This window comes from Trichomycterus rosablanca, chromosome 22, assembly GCF_030014385.1.
Source record: "Trichomycterus rosablanca isolate fTriRos1 chromosome 22, fTriRos1.hap1, whole genome shotgun sequence".
Lineage (NCBI taxonomy): Eukaryota > Metazoa > Chordata > Actinopteri > Siluriformes > Trichomycteridae > Trichomycterus > Trichomycterus rosablanca.
Window position 1 is genome coordinate 21,684,892 of NC_086009.1, and position 18,578 is coordinate 21,703,469.

Below are 18,578 nucleotides of genomic sequence, written 5' to 3' on the forward strand. Positions count from 1 at the left end.
TTCTGCAGCAGATCTGATGAGCAAACCCGAATACTGAGGGGAGACGCGACCGCAGGCTGTGTAAAGTTTGTGTGAAATTCTTTAAAGTCGTGTGATTACCTGGAGGAGAAATTTCTCCACTCGCTGAGTCAAAGTTAAAGGAATAAGCGGAAAATGAACACGCCGGGTCACGCTGGAAAGAACGACATGCTGCTGTAAGAGCGCTCCCTCTTCTTGCATGTCTAACAGATTATGGAACACTACTGCAGGGATTGCTGAAGCAATTCTGTCAACACCTCCTGCATTTAACCCACCATTTCTTCATGGAGCTTCATCTTGGAACAGGAACTGGTTTTCCCCAAATTGCGTCTTGCCAGTAAGGTCAGCGAGTTTGTTGACTTCGGACGAATTCTCCTGGCTTCACCTCAGCCAGTTTCATCTTCTCTACACTGCTAGTGCTTTACACCACTCTAGCAGAAGCTTGACCTTTTGCCTTGGTGATCTCTCAGGCTTGTGTGTGGCTGCTCAACCAAAACAATCTGATCCATGAACGTTCTGGACAGATGATTTTTCATTTCAGGACTTTACGTTACGTTCTTTAAACTGTGTGGCAGCCATAGTTAAGCTGTTGTTGCTCCTAGATGTTTCTGTTTCATAATGAAAGTGCTTATTGTGGACCAGGACAGATATAAAAGAACAGAAATTTCAGGAATGTATTTGAAAGCACCGTTCTATGACAAATGGGATAAACTGCCTAAATCCATTCCACTGCCAATGTCTGACTATAAAGAGGATTTTTTGGCTGAAACGTTATATACACTATATGACCAAAAGTATATGGACACACAAGTATGTTCCAAACCTGTGTGCATTATTATGAAGGGGACAATTGATTCATTTTGCGCATCTTCGTTGTGGCTGGCTGTGGGAATTTGTGCCTTATGTCAAAAGACTATGTTGGAGCTGAAGGCTTGGCTTGCCGTCACCATTCTAGTTCATCCTAAATGTGGATGTTTAGCAGAGTTGAGAAAGGATCTTTACAGCAAATTCCTCAAAACAGAACACAGCTTTACGGATATTGATTTGGAACAGTTTATTTTACAGAACTGATTTGTAGTTATACAGTTGTTAGCAGTACGTGTATCTGAAACACTTGAACACTGGAAGGTTGTCCGGACACTTTTGTGTCTATATTTTTTGGTATTTTGAAAGCGTGTTGTAATCAGTTCAGCAGAAACTTTCCGCCGCAATCGGAGGAAGTTTTCGAACCACAGAAATTAGAAATAAATTCCCCCGCTTCTCATTGTGCTTTCACGGCTCTCGCGTCGATGTTTCGTGTTCGTACTCCATGTTCTGATTCTATCACTGTTCATAAATATTAGGACAGTTTTTAAAACGTCACCTAAGAGCGATAGACCAAAGTCTATTCGTCATTTCTTAAGGATTTTAGTTTAGACCAGAGTCGTGAATGTTTTGCTTCAGATAAAACACGACGGTGTGAAAACAGTGAAAATCTGAGTCCACAAATCTTGGGTTCGGAGCGAGCAGAGACCTTCCGGTCACACAGGAACTGATAGGACTGTTCAGTTTTATCACTGACAGACTCACAGAGACGATTTATTATTCTTTAAACCTCTCGTTCTCACACAGCATTTACGGTAACGGAGGTTCGAGTCTGTGAGGAACGTTTGTGCTATTAAACTATCGGGTTTAAATTAATTTAACAAACTGCACTGACCAATAATTGTTCGTCCAAACAAATGGTTCTGATCGACTTAACAAAACCGATTCATTTGAATCACTGTGCAAGTGTTTATGACTCATTCATGAATCATTGTAGCTCCAACATAAAAGATCGAATAAAAAAGATTCCTCATTTTATTAACACTCACTATTTTAAAACTGTGTAATTTTAAACATTCTGTTCACCCCCTCAGAAACAAACAGTCAGCACAAAACCTCCAAAATCTAATATTTTACGTCCTGCACCGACGTTCGTCCTAACGAGTCGTTCTGATCGATTTAACAGAACCGATTCATTTGAATTACTGCGCGATTGTTTATGACTGAATCGTAGCTCTGGCATGCTTCTGTCGTTTCCCGCCATGTGGTTTTATAACCACAATAGATCGAATAAAAAAGATTCCTCACTTTATTACCTCTCACTATTTTAGATCTGTGTAATTTTAACATTCTGTTCACGCTCTCAGAAACAAACTGGCCGCACAAAACCCCCCAAAATCTATGATTTTACGTCCTGCACCGACGTTGTCCACACGAGTCGTTCTGATCGATTTAACAGAACCGATTCAATTGAATCACTCAGCGATTGTTTATGACTCATTAATGAATCATAGCAGCTCCGACATATTCTTGTCGTTTTATGAATTGAATATGAAGATTGAATAAAAAAGATTCCTTACTTTATGACCACTCACTATTTTAAAACTGTAATTTTAACATTCTGTTCACCCCCTCAGAAACAAACAGGCTGCACAAAACCCCAAAATCTTCCATTTTAAACCCCAAATCTGTCGTGTCACCACAGACTTCTGATTTTTCTGGGATCATTCTGTAAAAACTTGGCACATTTTAAGTGTAAAAGGATCATTTGCACTGGTTTGGCCAAGCTGACATGATTGGCTGTGTCTGAGGGGAACGGATGAGGTCTGGGGTCTTACTGCATTAAGCCCAGTGTAATGTGGACCCTAAATCACTGGGTTTGTCTAACTGGTTTTGTATTTTCAATTGATTTGACTGGTTTTCTTTAAGTCTCGGTGTATTTATTTTTGCTGTAGCTTTAGCATCTCGCCTCATGAACATGTTTTTCATGTTCATGTTTGAGGTTCTTTCTAAAAGCTTGTAGAAATCGGGGAGAGCGGTGCAGCAACATCCTCCTTACAAAACTGAGTTGGGCCACTCAGGAAAAGCTTTTGTCAGTCAGTGATTGTGTCAGTAAAGTTACCAGATCTGTTCACAGCGGGGGAAATTTAGGGTTCACTGTCTGTTCAAAACCGATTTATGTTCATCACTCATAGAGATTCAAGAATTTTAATTAAACCATGAACTAAAACGTTATGTTGGTATTTTTAAAAGCTAACACACTACTACTGGCATCCAGGGTTCAAATTTCCAGCTGTGCTACATTTTCAGCATTTAGCAGACGCTTTTATCCAAAGCGACTTACACAATGAGCGGAACATGATGAGCAATTGAGGGTTAAGGGCCTTGCTCAGGGACCCAACAGTGGCAACTTGGTGGTGGTGGGGCTTGAACCGGCAACTTTCTGTTTACTAGTCCAGTACCTTAACCACTGAGCTATTACTGTGCTAGTGTCCCATCGCTTATCTACATACAGACATGATGGGCTGTGTCTGAGGGGGAGGATGGCTAAGACAGATTGGCATCCCGTCCGGGGTTTGTTACTACATCGTACCCAGTGATTCTGAGAGAGGCCACGGCCAACCACGACCCTGACCAGGATAAAGTGAAATGAATTAGAAACTCAACAAATCAGAGTTTGATGAGTTAATGACCTACACTGAATGTTCATCTAGCACATGAGCAACAAGAACTTCTGCTGTTTGCGCTGTGAAAACCCCACTGCTGGTGCTGTTGCTTTGACCAGACAGCAGAGGTTGCGGTTGTGCAGTGGAAAATAAACCCTGCCAACCTCCCTTCCTCAGAAACCTCCAAATGTTCCTGTCAGGACACCAGCCAGGCCGATCGACTCACTGAGGTGTGAATTTCAGAGCTACGGCTCTTCATGGTGTTCAATTAGCGCTTTAGATCCCAGATCTTTTTTTTGTCTCATTTTGCTGCAAGTTGAACTGAAAGGCAGAATTTCTCAAGATTGTTTAAGAAGGTTTATTTCAATATAAATTATTACAATATTGATAGTTTTTTCTGTTATAGTAAATATAAATATCAGTAGTGCTGGTATGTTCACAAGTCAAGAAAACTTCAAGCATGAGAACTAACTGCTCATAAGTTATTAGACGGTTCATAAACAAGATGGCAGGAACAAAATATCACAGTATCATGTAAAAACAACACAAAATATACACTGTTTTAAACATATAGAAATGAAGCAGGAAGTCGAAAATCCAGTCTTCAAACATCACACATAAACGAGCTAGCTTTCTACAAAAAACCTGGATTTATTTACAGCACTGTGAGAGTAATTGCTAAAAACATAAATACGTCCTGATATTATTGATAAATAAGTAAAAATACTGCGCTATTACATTCAGTGTCATTATTCCCATCACAGTCTTCATTCCTCTTCATCTCTTCTCCTCTCAGAGTCTCTGTTGTGTGTTACAGCCCAGGAACTCCACCCTCAGAGCGATGTGGTTCAGCCAGCCTTTAGGATGGAAGCGGATGTAGCGCGTGAACAGTGGAGGCTCCAGAACGTTCAGCTTCTCCTCGTCATGCTCGCTGTTCCCCTCAAACATCTGTTGGTGAGCGCACACGTATGTTACAGGTTTACAGACTATAAACACGCAGTACTGTTCCAGTCCAAATTATGTTCATGTTCAGTACACAAGATGCTTTGCTCAGGGGTCCAACAGTGTCTGTGGTGAGATACCATTTCTATAGATTCTCAACTGCAATAAGTGAATGGCAAGGAATGCGTGTCTGTTGATGTGTGTCTATTAATGAGTGTGTTAATGCAGATCTGTTGATGTGTGTCAATGAGTGCCTGTTGATGCTGGTCTGTAGATGCAGATCTGTTGATGTGTCTATTCATGCGTGTCTGTCGATGCGTGTCTGTTGATGCGTGTCTGTTCATGAGTGTCTGTTGATGCTGGTCTGTAGATGCAGATCTGTTGATGTGTGTCTGTTAATGCGTGTATGTCGTCACGTGTCTGTTGATGCGTCTGTGTAGATGCGTGTCTGTTCATGCGTGTGTTCTTTACTTTATGTGCAGACTTAAATGAACGGTTATAAACAGAGTCTGTAAAGAATCTGAATCACACGAACCTTCTCCTGCTTTGTTCCCGGTTGGGTGACCGGGGTCCAGGTGTGTCCGTCATCACTAACGGAGACCGTGAACTCTGTCACCATCATGGGTGTGAGCACTGATCTGGCTCCCTGTGTTACTATACCTGTGATCCGCTTCACCACCTCAAAATCCACCTGCAACCACTCATGGGGGTTATTAGTCTGAGAGAGAGAGAGGGTGAGAGAAAGGGGTAAAAGAGGGTGAGAGAGAGGGGTGAGAAAGAGAGAGAGAGAGGATGATTATGCTTTTCTTATGTTCTGCAATAAATATGGTTTATGGCTGCTGAGGCTACGGTTTTTTCCGGCTACTCCAGTATTTAGGCGTCGCCACAGCAGATCTGATCCTCATACCAGACTCGGCACAGTTTTTACCCCAGATTCCCTCCCTGGTGCTACCTTCTTATTTCTATCTGGGCTTGGGACCTGCACTGAGAGCGCACTGACAGGTCAAGTGCACCTCCAGTCATACTCGAGTCATAATAAATAGGATGGATAAATAAAGCCATATCAGGTGTGCGCTCAAAACTGGTGATTTTGGGGAAACCGGACCCACAGCAACCCTGACCAGGATAAGCAGTGTTTGTGAAGGGTACCGTCGGCCTCCACGCGTTGGCGCGACCCTCCTGGTTAAGTCTGGCGAGATCTGGAGTCCATGAGAGTCTCCAGTTCTGCAGGAAGGAAGAAGCAGTGATGTGATTGTCGGGTATCAGGCGCCGCTGCATACCTAACGGGAGAGAGCAGCCTGCAACACACACACACACACACACACGCACACACACACGCACGCACACACGCACGCACGCACGCACACACACACACACACACACACACACGCACACACACACACACACACGTACACACCAGCAGTTAATCAGTGACTGTTCTGGCTTTGAATTTTGCCAATATGTGTGTGTGTGTGTGTGTGTGTACTCACTGTTGAGGTCACAGCCCAGCAGTTCGAACCTGAGGGCGGAGCGGGTACCCTGGGTCAGTGGATGAATGCAGACGTATCGGGCGATGATGGGAGGAGAGAGGACGTTCTCTTTGATCCTGTAGCCGTCCATGTTTCCATTTAACTTCTGATTTTAAAACATCAGTCACATCAAAGAGAAATTTACTGTTTAATAGAAACTTTTAAAAAACGATTTCAAACATTTTTACATGTCAAATACTGAAGTCAAATACTGTGGTTCATTTATACAGTAGCTGTGCATGATTACAGACTGTGTACTATGTGCTAGGTGTTGGCACTGGGTGTGTGGTGGGAGGTGTTTGGTGTTTGATGCTAGGTGTTTGTGCCATGAGTTTGATGCTGGGTGTTTGATGATGATGCAGGCAGTGTTGAGAGTTTGATGGTGATGCAGGCAGTGTTGAGTTGGTGCTGGGTGTTTGGTGTTTGATGTTGGGTGTTTGGTGTTTGATTATGATGAAGGCAGTGTTTAGAGTTTGATGATGGTGCAGGCAGTGTTTAGAGTTTGATGATGCAGGCAGTGTTGAGTGTTTAATAATGATACAGGCAGTGTTGAGTGTTTAAACACTAACGTATTCGCTCTCGCTGCTGTTCCCCTTGTACTTCTTCCAGACTTTCTGGTCCAGGCTGTAGCTGATGGTGAAGATGACAGTGAACATCTCTCTCAGACCCAGAGACGTTTTTGCTCCCTGCGTCTGGATCCCGTGCACCACCATCGGCCGCAGCAAATCCACCTACCGCATACAAGCACGTCACTGCAGGTGTCCCAATGCTTCCTCTAATACACAACACGACATTGGCAAAAGTATCTGGACGCCCCTTCTCATTACTGAAATCATGTGTTTCAGACATGACAGTTACTAACAGGTGTAATAAATCAATCATATGATGGAAATATAAGCAACAGTTTAGGGAAGGTCCTTTCCATAAATGCATGAAGAAAAGCTCCAGTGTCCTGCACAGAGCCCTGAGTTCAGCTCTAGGATGAACCGCCACACAAGTGCGTAATTTTTTACTAAATAGGCACAAATTCCCACAGACACACTTCAAAGTCTTGTCTGGAGAAGCTTCCCAGAAGAGCGGCTTTTGTTGTAGCTGAAAAGATCATAGTGAGGTGTCCAAATACTTCTGTACTTTTGTTGCGTGTTGTTTTTGTTAATCAGCGGGTTTTCGTACCTGGATCCAGGAATTTGCGCTGTTGCCGATCCAGGCATTAACCGATCCAGATAAGTGCAGTCGGGCTAATCTGGCCTCCCAGTGACCTGCCGAACATTGTAATAAAATAATAATAAATTCTGTCCATAAACATACATTTTTTAAATTATTTTTACCATCTGAGAAGAAAATAAATCAAAAATAAAGAAATAAACATTTACGTTACCATAGTGATCAGACTCGGTGATTTGATCGTCTTCTATCCATCCTGACTGCATCCCCAACGGCTGAACACATTCTGCAACACCACAACAATCACATCTAACCTAAATATATATAACAAATCATCAAGCACGCTCGGGGCGCTCGGTACGATGAGCTGCTGTGCATGCTGGGAAATAAAACACACGTCACACAGCTGGGAGTTCCAGCCAATCAGATCAGGAAGAGCTGATGATCTTACGTGGGTCGTAGACCAGCAGTTTGGCCCTCATGCCCGACAGCTGATGCTCTCCGATGGTGCACTCCACCAGCCAGGTACCCACGATGCCCGGCCTCATCTCGATGCTCCCGAACACGCCTGCGCGGGGAGAGAGGAACGTCTGAGCGTGAATGTGATACAGATGCTGGAGGACACATCACAGCAAGAAGGTCCCGGGTTCGATCCCCAGGTAGAGCGGCCCGGGTCCTTTCTGTGTGGGTTTCCTCCGGATGTTCCGGTTTCCTCCCAAAGTCCAAAGACAGTCCAATGAGTCCAATGTGTGTGTGTGTGTGTATCTGTGATGGACTGGCGACCTGTTCCTGACCAGGATGAAACAGACAATGAATGAATGAATGATTCTTGAGGAACCCTAGGAGGAACTTTATCCTGGTCTGGTTCCATCAGGGAACACCGGGCGTGGCGCAGGAACACCCTGGACAGAACGCCAATCCATCACCAAGCTTCTAGCACCTGATAGATTGCTGAGCCATAGAACCCCTGTACACCATTGAGGACCGGTTACTTTTGAAGATGTTCCAGCCAAAACCCTTCTTGGGTGCAGCAAAGAACCCTACATGGTTCCACCTGGAAAGAGGAACCACCTGAAGAACCTTGAAGACTCTGAGAACCTTAAAAGGTTCTCCAGCTTGTTTTCAAAACTTTGTACGTGTGATCTTGAGAACCCTTGGAGAACCTTGGAGAACCCATGTCTGTTGTGTGCGGTAATTCACCTGGATAGAGGTTGAAGATGCCCATGCGGTGCTCCTGGTCCTTCCCGACGCTGAACGGTATTCCGTGGAAGTGCACGGCGTGAAACTCTCCCCCGCTGCCCACGTTCATCAGGTGCCACCTGGAGGTTTGGTGTTGAGCCACCGCCAGACCAGGGAGAGTCTCGGCGACGTAGCCGTTTATCGCTACATAAAGAGAGAGAGAAGATCACAGAGGAGATTCCACCATGCACTCAGACATCAAAGCTACAACCTGCATGTTCAGATCACTCGTTTCTTCATCCCCAAGAGTTTGGGGAAGTCCCCTTTCTCATTCGGCATGATTACACCCTGAGCACAAAGCAAGCTTTATAAAGACGTGGTTGGACTACTTGTGTGCAAAGGAGCTCAACCCGACTCAACACTTTTGGGATGAATTGCACTCAGATCGTGAGCCGGAACTTCTCTTCTCTGCATCACTGGCCTCACTGACTTACTGAATGGGCACGAATTCCCACAGACACACTCCAAAGTCTTGGAGAAAGACTACACGCAGACATGATTGGCCAACGTCTGCTGGGAGGGCGGGGCAGAGGGATTCCTCATCACTGCTGAAATCACGACCTCTGCTGGCTGGTCGAGGTGCTGCACAGTGATGGTGAATAACAGAGAGCAGTGCGTGACTCTGTGTGATCCTGCCTCATGCAGGTAAAAAGAAGTGGCACGTGTCGAAGAGGACGTGTGTTAGGTGCGACCCTCATCGGTTAGATACAACTGGGGAATTGGATATGCATAAAAATAGAATAGCAGCTAAACTGGACAGTAACTGGGACCGTGTTCTGCTCAGTGGATCCAGAACTTGCTTACCAGCGAATTTGTTGCTGGTTTGGAACCAGGGATCGTCTACACTGGCCTGGCAGGGTGGTGTGCAGAACTCCCTGATGTTGTGATCCAGATACCAGCTCTTGGTCTCGTCAAAGATGGTGAAGAGGAGGAAGAGGTCCTGAACCCCGGGCTGCAGGAGAAAACGGGGCCGGAGCGTCCCGGGACGACAGATCAGCAGCGGGCCGATCAGACCCGAGTTTACGTCCTTCTCCTAAAACACACAGATATAAAAAATACAGAGCTCGAGAAGGTCGTCGATCCTCCAGCCTGGTCTGGGCTGCAGTTACGCAGCTAATCTTAAATCTTAATGGTGCTTTAGCTCACCATGTCGACGGTAGAGTAGTAGGCACCAGCTTTGCAGTCGAAGTCTTTGGACGACGGTCCTTGTCTTTTGGTGATCCTCCAGTTGTAGACCCTCTCCTGCCCGGGAGGCACAGGATCTCCGGGTCCCTCCTTCCTCCCTAGATCTTCACCCTGCGACGCCGAGCTCTCCATGGTCCTGTCGTACACGCCGTGCAGATGCAGGGAGTACGGCCTGGTGGCCAGGTTCTTAAAAACCACCTGTAATGGAAAGTAGAGTGATGGTTTCACACCAGAGACATGAGAACGTTTCCTGAGCACCAGCCTGGACCGGGCACTACGCATTCCACCGTAAACTCCCATCGAAAGGCAGTTTAGAGCAGCCAATCCACCTTTTGCATGTTTTTGGGAGGTGGGAGGGAACTGGAAGACCCAGAACCCCAGGCAGACCCACAGGATCTCAGTCGTAGTGCCGCCCAACTGCAACCTTTAAATATTCACAAATCCAACAGACTTACAGTGAGGACGTCGTTGATCTCAGCCTTGAGGACGGGACCCATAATGCCGAGGTGTTCGTCCAGTTCTCCACGTTTGACTGGATTCCGGAACTCCTTATCGTGGTACGCCCGGTACACCACCTTCCTGTAGGTTGGGAAATATTTACTCCTTCCTCTCCTCATCTCCCTGTGAGACACAAAACGAGAAGAACGTTATTGCTACCTCCTCAGAACTCATCCTGTATCTGCTCATCCAGAAGTGACATCTGTTCCACCTGGAATTAATAAGCTGTGGAGGTTTCTCGATCCCGTAATTCCACGTGACTTCCTCTGCGGCGATGTAGTAGCTCCGGAACAAGGATTCGGACGACCTGATGTTGATACTCTCGTCGGAATTGAAGTTCGGAGCGGTTTCGTTTGCTTCGTCCTCGTAGTCGTCGTAGTCCGCGGACCCAGATCTCGGGGGGAGCGTCTGGTTGTGAGAGGAGGTCGACTGGGAATGTTGGGACTTGGGATCGAACTTGTGATTTTTGAGGGTGCATTTGTGAGGATCTTGGGTTTCCACCAGCCTGTCCGAGTCCGTCAGAATCTCGTTGTCGCTCAGAGGATCGTTTGGTTTTCCGAATTTATCAGCGTCCTTTTTAGCGCCCCACGTGTTCCTCTGAATCCGGTTTGTCACGGTTGGTTTGGAATCGTCCTTGCTAGTGAGATTTAGAGGTTCGCTGAGGTTCGACCTGTGGATGAATTTCTTAAACGGGTCCGTGAACACGTTCCCAGTTCCGTCCGCATCCCGGTTCCTCTCAGCCTTTACGTTAGATGATATCAGATTCTCGTCTTCCACCAAAACCTCGTCTGTTCCTGAGCTCGTCTCATTGGTCGACTCCAGGTCACTTTGGCCAGAATTCTGTTCCCATGTAGAATTGTCTACGTGTCTTTTTTGTCGACTTAAAGAATTCTGAGTAATTTCCTCATCCAGTTGGTCCAAGACGTCCTGAGGAATCCCCCCCTGCGACAGACTGGTCAGATCCTTGACCTCCTCCACCGGGACGAGTTTTCTCTTACACACCACCCTGTTCCTCTGGCCCTCTTGGTCGCTTCGGGTCTCGTTGCTCGTGAGTTTCTTGCACACGCGGACGGCGACGGTCCGGTTCTTCTCCCCGAAGCCGCGCGGACCGGGGAAGTTCCTCTCGACGTAGTCGTCGAAGTCGTACTCGTAGTCCTCGTTGTCCGCCAGGGGGAGCACTCGCTCACAGTTAAAGACGGAGTAGCGCATGCTCATGCCTCGCGTCTTCAGAACGGGATCGAAGGCGCTGATCTCCCACTCACCTACAAAAGGAAAAGATTTGGGTTAATGAGTTCAAAGCAAAGCTGGTCTTCCTAGAAGATACACTATACGAGTCAAAAGTATTGGGACGCCCCTTTTAATTAGCCCCTTCAGCCCTACTCAACAGCAATATTTTTGGAAGCTCCGACTAAAGAACCGATCGGTTAAACAGTTTGACGGCAGCAAGGTTTTTTCCGCCACACCTGCATCACTCGTCTGATTCTTACCCTCGGTCTCCATCTCGGTGGTGACGGTGTCTCCGGTCATCGGGAAGAGCGTCAGGACCGTGCCGTAGGTCTTGTCCTTTTCGAACGGGTTCCCCGTAAAATAGACAGACAGGAAGTTGCTCCGCATGCCCACGCTGGCCACGTGCCAGAGCATCACGTCGCCGACACACATCTTAAACTGAAGGCTGTTGTACATCAGACCGTTTACACCTACGAGAGAGAAGCGCGTCACGTTTCTGCACGATCTAACGTACGTAACGCAGGACCCAGAGAAACAATACTCACTGTACATGATGTTGGAGTTGGGAGAACCTCTGTTGAGCTTCTTCAGGTTCTCCTCAACGTACCAACTTTTATTTTCATCAAAGGCCGAGAACATGAGGTGTTTCTCTCTGTCCGACATCACCTGGAGATTAAAAAATATTAAAATAATAAAATAATTATCCACTCACTGATTCCTTCACCTAAAACAGCATTAATTTGCCAATTCTGGTCACCAAATCCATCCGTTAATGTACCAGGACTGACGGATTTACCGAATCACTTAAACTTAATCACTTAATCACTCAAACACATCCATTACTGCTTCATCACTAGTTCATTCTGGAGATCCACGTCTCAAATCCATCCAGCATCCATCAACACAACCATCAGATACAATCAATCCATCTATTCATCCATCCAACCCACCCTCCTCCACACAGTCCACTCACCAGTAAGACCCACTCAGATCCAGAATGAACGTTTCTAGGACCTACCACTTTTCCTCGCTTGTCCAGGCTCTGTGATTTGCAGATGATGAGGGGCCCCACCAGGCCAGACGCCGTGTCTCGCTCCGGATCCAACGTGCTGTGGTACAGACGGGTCAGACAGCGCGGGTCCGCCTCAGTGGGGGCGTCGTCCAAGGTCACCTTCCACTGGTACATCATGATCTCGCCCGGGGGAACAGCCAGGGAGCGCAGGTCCAACTGCTTCTCTACACGCCAAAAACACACATAAACGTTACTGCACGGACCGAATGGGGACCATGTCTGTGGTTTTTTAGGTTTCTTTATCGTCCTTTGAGTCTCGCCTCATCACACACCCGAATAATCATAACATGCGGGACTTTATTTGGTTCAGTGGCTACTTTTGTGTTCTGTCTGTCTCGTACACTCGCTCAGTGGTGATCATCTTCCTTCATGAGGTTTTCTGGTGCACTGGATGCGTCTTTCTCCATCTTTCTTCAGCGTCCAAGCTTCACATCTACACGCGGCTCCCAGCCAGACCAAGGCCATCATCAATAACAGCATGGTGATGGTGCTAATGGTGCTAAATCAACACTAAAGCAATAAAAACACCCCAAATATTTAACTAAAAACTCTAGACCACAAAGAACGGGATTGGCTCTTTCTGGAAGGGGAAGGCGAGGATGGCTGAAGCCCTGTGATGGACTGGCACCCTGTCCAGGGTATTCCTGCATGCGCCTAGTGTTTCCATGGAAACCAAACCCACTGTGACCCTGACCAGGATGACACGGCGATAAAAATTACCTGAAATACCGGAGCTGTTCTTACCTGTCTTCTTCAGCGGCTGGACACTGGCGAGTCCGTTCGGGTAAATGTTGAACGGTCGACCGGCCATATTTTTGAAAATGATCTGAAAGGGTATCAGGACACGTCTGAGGATCAGGACCAAGTTTAACCTGAACGATTATAAATAAGAGCTTCTCTCGTACCTGGAACTGGTCGTTGACCTCGCCCCTGAGCTCTGGACCAATCAGTGAGCTGCTCTGGCTCTTCTTCACTGTGAACGTCTTATCTGTGTACTCCACGTACGCCACCTTCTTATAAACCTGACCCACACGCTGCGGCTGATTCCTGAACACACACACACACATAACACCGTTCACTTTCTGTGCCAGTCGGGCATCTCGGGCAAAACCAGACCTGCCTGATTTACTGTGGATCAAACCCAAAATGTATTCTTTGTTACTGGTTTTTCTTACCGGTCCCCCTGAGGGACGTAGTTCCACGACACCTCCTCTGCGCTGATGTAATGAACCCAGGTTTTGGGCGCCCCTCTCCCGCTGGACCTCAGAATGGACGGTGGCCCGCCGGGTCGGAGCACGATGGAAATGAAGTCGTCGGCCTGGTAGTCCTCGTCGCCGTCCTCGTCCTCGTCGTGCTGAACGTTCCTCTTCTCGGGCAGCTGGTTGGACTCGGCGCAGTTCTCCACGCTGAAGAGCGCGCTCATGCTGGCTGAGCGGGAACATTAGAGGAACGTTAGAACCAGAACCGGGAGGTGTGGGTGATTTGAGTCGTTTGAGGGGGTTTAACCCTGCCAAAATTCTACCCAAAATTCTACACTACATGGACGAAAGTATTGGGACACCTGATCATGTGCTTGTTCCAAATCCATCTGGTTTTATATTAATCGCTCCATCATTCATTTGTAGCTTTAATAGCACCCAGTCTATTCTGGGACGCCTTTCTACATGACTTGGGAGTGTGTCTGTGGGAATTTGTGCCCATTCAGTCAGTCAGTAGAGTCAGTGAGCTCAGTCAGACACTCCGACTCACGATCCGAGCATAATTCATCCCAAAGGTGTTAGGTTAAGTTCACCTTATATCATCTTTATACATACACCTGTTAGCATGGGATGAGGCAGAAATGACCAAATTCAATCATTACTAGGGGTGTCCACATACTTTTGTCCATGTAGTGTTTAATTAGTATGAAGTTTGTACACTGTATCACCATCAAAGTGCTTCTAAAGAAAAGATCAAAAGAAGAAAGAAGTTCCAGAGATGAAAGTGGAAGGAGGAGATCTGGGAGTGTGGAGGAGTTTGATAGAAAGGCTGAAGGTCAGATAAATAACAGGACAAACGCACTCCCTCATAAAATTTTACTTTCATAGACGGCCAACAAACGTGTCAGATTAAACATTCAGCGTCAGAAGGCCAAGCGGTCCGAATATTTGTGAGGACAAGTCAAGAGGTCAGAAAGATCTGGAGCTGAAGATCCTGGTGAGGATAATAAACTGGGCAACTAACACAAAGGAAGAAGCCATTCGTTGGCCATATAAGCATAAACATCGATTACAGAATCATGTCCTTCTGCCTTGCTACATCTGGCCAGCAGAGGGAGCCTGGAGGCGCAGATGATTGACGTGTCGGTTGACTTGTCACTTGGTTGAGTGCAAGCTGTAGCCTAGTGGTTAAGGTACTGGACTGGTAATCAGAAGGTCACTGGTTCAAGCCCCACCACTGCCAGGCTGCTGCTGTTGGGCCCTTAAGCAAGGCCCTTAACCCTCAATTGCTCAGACTGTATACTGTAATGTAAGTCGCTTTGGATAAAGGCGTCTGCTAAATGCTAAAAATGTAAATGTAAATGAGCGTTGTTTTTGCTCCAGGTGGACGTGTTTCTATTCATCACGGTTTCTCTCTTACAGATTTGCCGGCTCCTCTGTTGGCAACCTGCTTTTCTCTTCAAACCATGATGCCAGGCTCAATTGGGCCCAGCATACTCTGGCATCCCCTAAGCTGCCAAGAACTCTGTTCACATGGCGCCAGCGTTAGGAACCCTAGCATTCCTGACTTACCGTGCTGATGTGAGTGGATTCTGCAGGATATCAGGAACTTGCCCACGGCGTAAGGCTTCATCACGGCGGTGGTGAAGGTCATGGGCGTGATCTCCACGATGACCTGTCTGTGGTTCATGACCTTGACGGTGTGATCCTGGAACTGAATGGTGTGGATCTCCGGAGTCGAACCCAGACCGATCAGGTGCCAGGAAACCTCGGGCGTGGTCAGACAGAGTTTCAGACCTGTAAGGAGAGAGAGACGGTGCGTTATGAGGAGCGACGGTAAGACGCCTGTAATCTTGATGTTTGCTTTGGATGAAACTGGACCATTGTGTGGTCAGGCTGTGAGGAAGCAGGTCAGTCGACCCAGACCTGGCAGGGTGGAGTTGGCGTATCCGTTTATGGTGTGAAACTGCTGCTGCTCCGGTGATTTTCGGGGTTTGTCGGCTCTGCCCACCTCCTTGTACCAGCTCCTGCTTTCATCGAACACGGCAAACAGCAGCACAAACTCGGGCACCTTCCGCCCGCGCTCCTCCGTCAGAGCTCCTGCACGGCAGAGGAAGAGTTAGAGCTTTAAATTCAGACATAAACAACCTGAAATATCACTGTACAGACAAAAGTATTGGGACGCCCCTTCTGATAACTGAAATGCTGTCCTCAACTCAATGGGCACAAATTCCCACAGACATTAAAGTCTTTAAACTCGTTTGTAAGATGCTTCTCAGAAGAGCTCTTCCAACAAGCTCATGGTCAGGCGTCCAAATACTTTTGGTCAGGTAGTTTTCATCAAATCATAAAATACCCAGCAGTGCTATCAGCCGCTCTGCATCTACATACAGACATAACTGGCTATGTCTAAGTGGGAGAGGGATCGAGACCCAGTGATGGATTGGTGTCCTGTTTGCTAAATGTATTATACAGTATAATATAATGGTGTATATTTAATTTCTTTTTTATATTTTTATATTATATATGATAGTGTTATGTTGTGTATATTTCATTTCTTTTATATATCTTATATTATGGTGACAATATTTAATTTATTTTATATACTTTTATATTATATATATATATATATGCTTCCCACTCTCAGTTGGTTCAGACCTGATTTGCAGATCAGAAGAGCTCCGATGAGTCCAGAGTTAAAGTCTCTCACGATGTCCACCTGAGACGAGTAGGAGTAGGTCAGGCACTCGGGGTCGGTGGCGGTGGGTCCACTGTTAGGATGAATGTCCCAGACGTATTTATAATAACCGCCGGGCTGCACCGCGTCGTCCTCCCGCTCCTGCAGTGAGGTGGAGTCCTCATAACCAGCACCTGTACGGAGAGCAACCACAACCTTCTCAACATCTCACTACCCGAACCATCTAAACATCTCAGTACCAGAACCTTCTCAACATCTCACTGACTCTCAGGTTCTAACAGCAAAACCTTTCCAGATATAAGATCTCTATCCCTATAGAACCTTTAAGAGTTTACAGAGAGGAACGGTACCTTCAGACTGTTTCCAGTAGGGAACGCCGATCGGAGAAATACTCAGAGGCTGAGAAGCAAAGTTCTTAAAATGGATCACAACACGGTCATTCACCAACGTCCTGATCGTGGGACCCTGGATCCCTGCACAAAACACCATCAAATACCATCACATCCACCATAATTTACCATCATACATCATCATACACCATTATAAACCATCATTTACCATTAAATACCATTATATAATTGATAACAGTTAAAGACATTAATAAATGTAAATATATGAAGATGATAAATTAAACTCACCAGCCCACGGAGGTTTCGTTTTCTGAACACTAAATGTAGAGTCAGTAAATTCAGTGTAGACAGACTTCATGTATCTCTGAGCAAAAGCTCTTCTGTAGAGAAATTAAATCAAAATAATAATATCATTTATACACTGTGTCCATCTTACTGGTATAAACTGATTATAACACAGATTAAATCAAAACCAAACCAAACCATTAATATATATAATGTATAAAATATGGGGTTTGCTAATATAGAGTTATACAGAGAATATTTCTACTCATTTATCCAAATCAAACATCTAACAGTAATAAAAACACAAACATTATACATGATTTTATATGTATTTAATGTATATTACACATGCACACATACACATTAATTATAATAAGTTAATCACACTTTTATAATTGTATTAAATATGTTACACACTGGCTGATATGAATGAAAATCTGCATCTATCATTTTATACATTTCTGACACAGCTCCAGATTTCTGAGGTGAGTTGGTGATTAATGTGGCACTATAAATCATTTGCTTGGTGGGCGCTGAAATGCCCACTGCTGATACCAACCGAGTTTCATCTGTTTACTGTGGTGCTGTAGATTCTAATAATAATAATATTATAATAATGTAGTTATGTGATAGTATTATACTATTGTCAAAATATACTACAACATGAATTAAACTTATTAATTAATTAAACCGTAATAATAATATAATGTGATACTTTCATAATGTTGTAATAAAATAGTGTAAAACTAATTAAACATAATTAATTATACTGTATTAATAATGTAGTTATGTGATACTATCATACTATTGTATTCAAATATAAATAAAAGATAAAAATATATTTTATTGATTAATTACAGTGTATTAGTAATGTAGCCGTATGATATACAATTGTAATAAATAACTCCATACAATTAAATAAACTAAATATTAATGAATTATACTGTATTAATACTGTAGTCATGAGATACTATCATACTACTGTAAATGTAATATACTGTTGTAAAACATATAAAAAAACCCTAATAAACTCATTATTAATTCATTATATTGTATAAAAATAAGAATTCCAGTATTTCCATCTATAAAAGTTTAATAATTAATGATTTTATTCTAAATAAAAAACTCCTGTAATTAAAGAGATTTTAATCATCAGAACTATTTCAGTTGTTGCTTCATTAAAAAGTCTGAACCTGTGACACAGTGCAGCATCAGATCATGAATCAGAATTCCAAATAAAACTGCTGGGATTTATTACATATCTACAATCTTTACTAATCACAGCATCATAAAAAACTGAAGCTATAAAATCAGTCCAATTATACGAAAACACGTTTTACATTTTAATTTAATTCTGATAAATAATCTGAAATAGCTCATGTAAGGCTGGAATATTCTCAGACATGGACCATATGTATGTCATGTTTTAATAAATCATTCAGTGTGTGTGTGTGTGTGTGTGTGTGTGTGTGTGTGTGTGTGTGTGTGTGTACCTCTCAGTAGAAGGTGGCTCCAGGTTGCCAGGGTTCATGTAATCCCACTTTATCTCTACTGCACCTATAAAGAACTCCTGGGTCTTTGCCATGACGCCTGAATCTGGCGAACACTCGGTGAGGATGAGGAGGAACAGCAGAATCTTCATCATCTCAGTCTGTACACACACACTCACACACACAGAACACACACACACACTCGATCCTGT

General features: G+C 44.9%; 1 protein-coding gene and 1 long non-coding RNA gene across 3 annotated transcripts; one reads left to right on the plus strand and one right to left on the minus strand.

The window, feature by feature from the left end:
• Positions 1–3,889: 3,889 nt before the first annotated feature.
• On the minus strand, positions 3,890–18,578 carry f8 (coagulation factor VIII, procoagulant component). 2 transcript variants are annotated; one of them, XM_063019045.1, is made up of 25 exons: positions 18,370–18,578; positions 16,880–16,971; positions 16,592–16,714; positions 16,202–16,414; positions 15,470–15,643; positions 15,116–15,340; positions 13,520–13,772; positions 13,250–13,391; positions 13,089–13,170; positions 12,291–12,508; positions 11,818–11,938; positions 11,533–11,742; positions 10,257–11,307; positions 10,003–10,168; positions 9,509–9,745; positions 9,167–9,395; positions 8,324–8,506; positions 7,575–7,691; positions 7,338–7,409; positions 7,133–7,218; positions 6,529–6,690; positions 5,921–6,065; positions 5,580–5,728; positions 4,966–5,148; positions 3,890–4,436 (listed from the first exon to the last, which is right to left on the minus strand). In XM_063019045.1, exons 1-25 carry the CDS (start codon positions 18,519–18,521, stop codon positions 4,281–4,283), a joined length of 4,941 nt encoding a protein of 1,646 aa, XP_062875115.1. In that variant the 5' UTR covers positions 18,522–18,578; the 3' UTR covers positions 3,890–4,280. The 2 variants fall into 2 exon arrangements, with proteins under 2 accessions (XP_062875115.1, XP_062875113.1); XM_063019043.1 differs by lacking the exons at positions 15,470–15,643; positions 16,202–16,414; positions 16,592–16,714; positions 16,880–16,971; positions 18,370–18,578 and having other exon boundaries at positions 13,520–13,768; positions 15,116–15,149.
• Positions 6,572–16,081, plus strand: LOC134336312 (uncharacterized). Its single transcript, XR_010015714.1, has 2 exons — positions 6,572–6,717; positions 14,966–16,081. It is a non-coding gene; the product is annotated as an uncharacterized LOC134336312 (long non-coding RNA).